This window comes from Eriocheir sinensis, unplaced genomic scaffold (assembly GCF_024679095.1).
Source record: "Eriocheir sinensis breed Jianghai 21 unplaced genomic scaffold, ASM2467909v1 Scaffold1358, whole genome shotgun sequence".
Lineage (NCBI taxonomy): Eukaryota > Metazoa > Arthropoda > Malacostraca > Decapoda > Varunidae > Eriocheir > Eriocheir sinensis.
In genome coordinates this window covers 1-3,129 of record NW_026110693.1, presented here as the reverse complement: position 1 = coordinate 3,129, position 3,129 = coordinate 1, and the positions used below count along the sequence as shown (strand labels likewise).

General features: G+C 41.9%; 1 protein-coding gene across 1 annotated transcript; it reads left to right on the top strand.

The window, feature by feature from the left end:
- Nucleotides 1-936: 936 nt before the first annotated feature.
- Nucleotides 937-2,930, top strand: LOC126989877 (blastula protease 10-like; the record flags this gene model as incomplete). Its single annotated transcript, XM_050848501.1, has 3 exons — nt 937-987; nt 1,715-1,918; nt 2,804-2,930. Coding segments are annotated over exons 1-3 (382 nt in total), but the record flags the coding sequence as incomplete, so codon positions are not given.
- Nucleotides 2,931-3,129: the final 199 nt, after the last annotated feature.

Sequence of the window (3,129 nt, the reverse complement as noted above, 5' to 3'; positions counted from 1 at the left end):
GGTGGTAGTTTGACCTTCCTCTATGATCCTGAAGAAACACTCATTAAAACAATCCTCTTTGACCTTTAGAAATAGCTGATGTGAGAAGAGAAACTGTCTTATAATACCGTCCAAATAGTGTCATCACTCTTGTCTTCCTGTCAGCTATTCCGAATATTCTTTTATTCTTTCCTCCGTTTTTTTCATTAAGACACGAGACTTCATGGAAACCAATCCTAGTGTTGTGAACGGTCACCAAATCTTTGAAGGAGACATGGTCTTGACGGAGAGCCAGTGGCGAGCGGTCAGGGAGAGGAAGGCCCTTGCAGACCTCTCAGCGCGCTGGCCTGAACAGGGCGGCTTCCCCACCGTGCCCTACTACCTCGACACTACCGACTGTATGTAAAAATTATGTTTCCATTCACAAGCAGACAAAGACGAGCGTACAGTATGGTAGGTATTACAAGACACTTTCGCTTCTCACATCATCTATTTATAAAGCCCAAAGAGCGGGTCAGTCGGGTTCTAATGAGTGTTTATTGAGGTTCACGATACAGAAGAAGGGTCAAACTACCACCAGGGTCATAAAACTACTCCTGGAAATGCCCACAACTCCTACGAAAGCCTTGTCAAATATGTGTTCTTGGGAGGCGAAATGTCTTGTAATACGATCCTAAGAGTATTTGGCCTACTATCGAGATGTGTTAACATACTCAAAAGAACCTGAATTATAAATCTCGATTATATACGTTCAGTAACACGGCCAGTCTCTTTCTTTATACCATAAAAAAATGTATGTTTTCGGTTTTCACCTCGGACTCAGCCGCCACTGTGGCTGCCATAAATCAGGGATTGCTCACTGGGAGCAAAACACCTGCATCAGATTCAACTCACGTCAACCTCGCTCAACGGCACGTCAGGTTTTTTGAAGGGTCTGGATGCTGGTCGTACGTCGGCATGCTGGCCCAGAATGGACAAGACATTTCCATTGGAAGTGGCTGCAAAGAAGTAAGTATACTATGGTAATATTATGTCGTAACACAATAAATTATATAGTTACCATACTGCCCTCCCCAATACCGCTCACTCTACACTGGTTCTGCTCCCATGACATACTCTGTTCCCTCAACATTTAAAACTTATGCCACTTGGTTTAACTGTCTTTCCATGCCTCTACTGATTCCTTGCATTAAACCTTCCCATGAAGTCTTCTCCTAGAAACCTTCCTCTATTAAGAAACCATACGAAAGTAAATGAAATTCAGGAGTCGCAGCTGTTTGCACAGAAGATGACAGCACCACAAAAACATTACCAATGATAACTAAATAATAAATAGTAATAATAATAGATGAGATAATGATGAATAACAATAACAAAAATAATGATAGTTATTATCATTATCAATAGTTGGCATTGATATCAATATAATATGTCTTTATTTTGATCATATTACATGCATTTATATATATATATATATATATATATATATATATATATATATATATATATATATATATATATATATATATATATATATATATATATATATATATATATATATATATATATATATATATATATATATATATATATATATATATATATATATATATATATATATATATATATATATATATATATATATATGCGTGTGTGTGTGTGTGTGAGTATAGTTATTTAGTTGCCAGAGGCTTGACAAAGTCTTAATAACATCGTTCTCCCCGACGCGGGTCAGCTCGGCACCGTCGCCCATGAGATCGGACACGCCATTGGGTTCGTGCACGAGCAGAGTCGCCCCGACCGTGACGACTATGTGGTCATCAATTATGGCAACATCCAAACTGGCAAGGAACACAACTTCAATAAGTACAGCACGTCAGTGGTCAACACCTACGGCATACCATACGACTACTCATCCGACATGCACTACGGCTCTACAGTGAGGGACTTTGCTTGAGTATGGTTTCCTTCTTATCATGATGACTATGCGCTCCCTTATTGTAAAACGTCTCGTCGTCTTTGGGCCAGTTTTACAGTCCCATACAGCAAGTTTGTGAGCTCCCCTACCAAACGGGGGCTTCGTGGTGCAGTGGTTAGCACACTCGGCTCACAATCGAGAGAGCCAGGGCTCGATTCCCGGGCGGAGTGGAAAAATTTTGGGCGGTTTTTCTGATACCCTACGTCCCTGTCCACCCAGCAGTGAATGGGTACCAGGTATTAATCGGGGGTTGTGTCCCCTCTCCTTGGGTCTGTTCCCTTCTCCTATAACTCCTTCCCCCTCCTGTCTCTATCCGGCATATGACCACAGATGTTGCGCCGACTAAACCAAACTTTCCTTTTCCCCAACTAAACACAAAATACGACGAAAATTCCTTGTAGCTCTAGTTGATATAAAAAGGTGGAGGGAATTTTAGGAAACTACACAGGAAATCTCTTTACTAGTATATCATGTAATGAGTAGAAATAGCGGATCATTGTAGTGGATATGGTTTGGTTTGGGCGATTACAATGACAGAGGGCCAGTCTCACAGTTCCCCATGATGAGTTAGTAAGCTCCCAAACCAATAGCAGAGCCTTCGAAATTTCCTTGTATAGTGTCTGGTGTTTATATTTAAGTTCACAAATTTCATGAAACTATACAGGAAGTCTTGTGTATTTAGTGTGGCATCGAAGACCTCCCCATTTTGGATTGTATAGGATTCTATAGTTTGGTTCGGGCCGTTACGAAGACACTGTGTTGGACTGTGAAATCGGCACAGAGTGTTGGACTGTCGAACTGGCCCTTAACTCCCCGCAGCAGACTCCCCCTTGACACATTTTTCAGGGCTTCACCAACAACGGCCAGACGACCATCGCCACCCTATATCCCTTGGCGCAGGAGCTCATCGGCCAGCGCACGGGACTCTCTCACAGGGACATACTATTGGCCAACACCATGTACGGCTGCATCGGTAAGTATGATATATGAGTAATTAAGGGGCTACTATTACACTGGGCAGATTTTCCGTGGATCTTCAGTCAAACCACGATTTCCGCTGGCGTGGTTCTCATTTGTTTCTTGTTATTGCTGCTGCTGATGATGATGGTGAGTAATACCCTCGTCCTTCGGTGAAATCTACCGTAGCTTTGGAAGATCGTGGACATGCTATG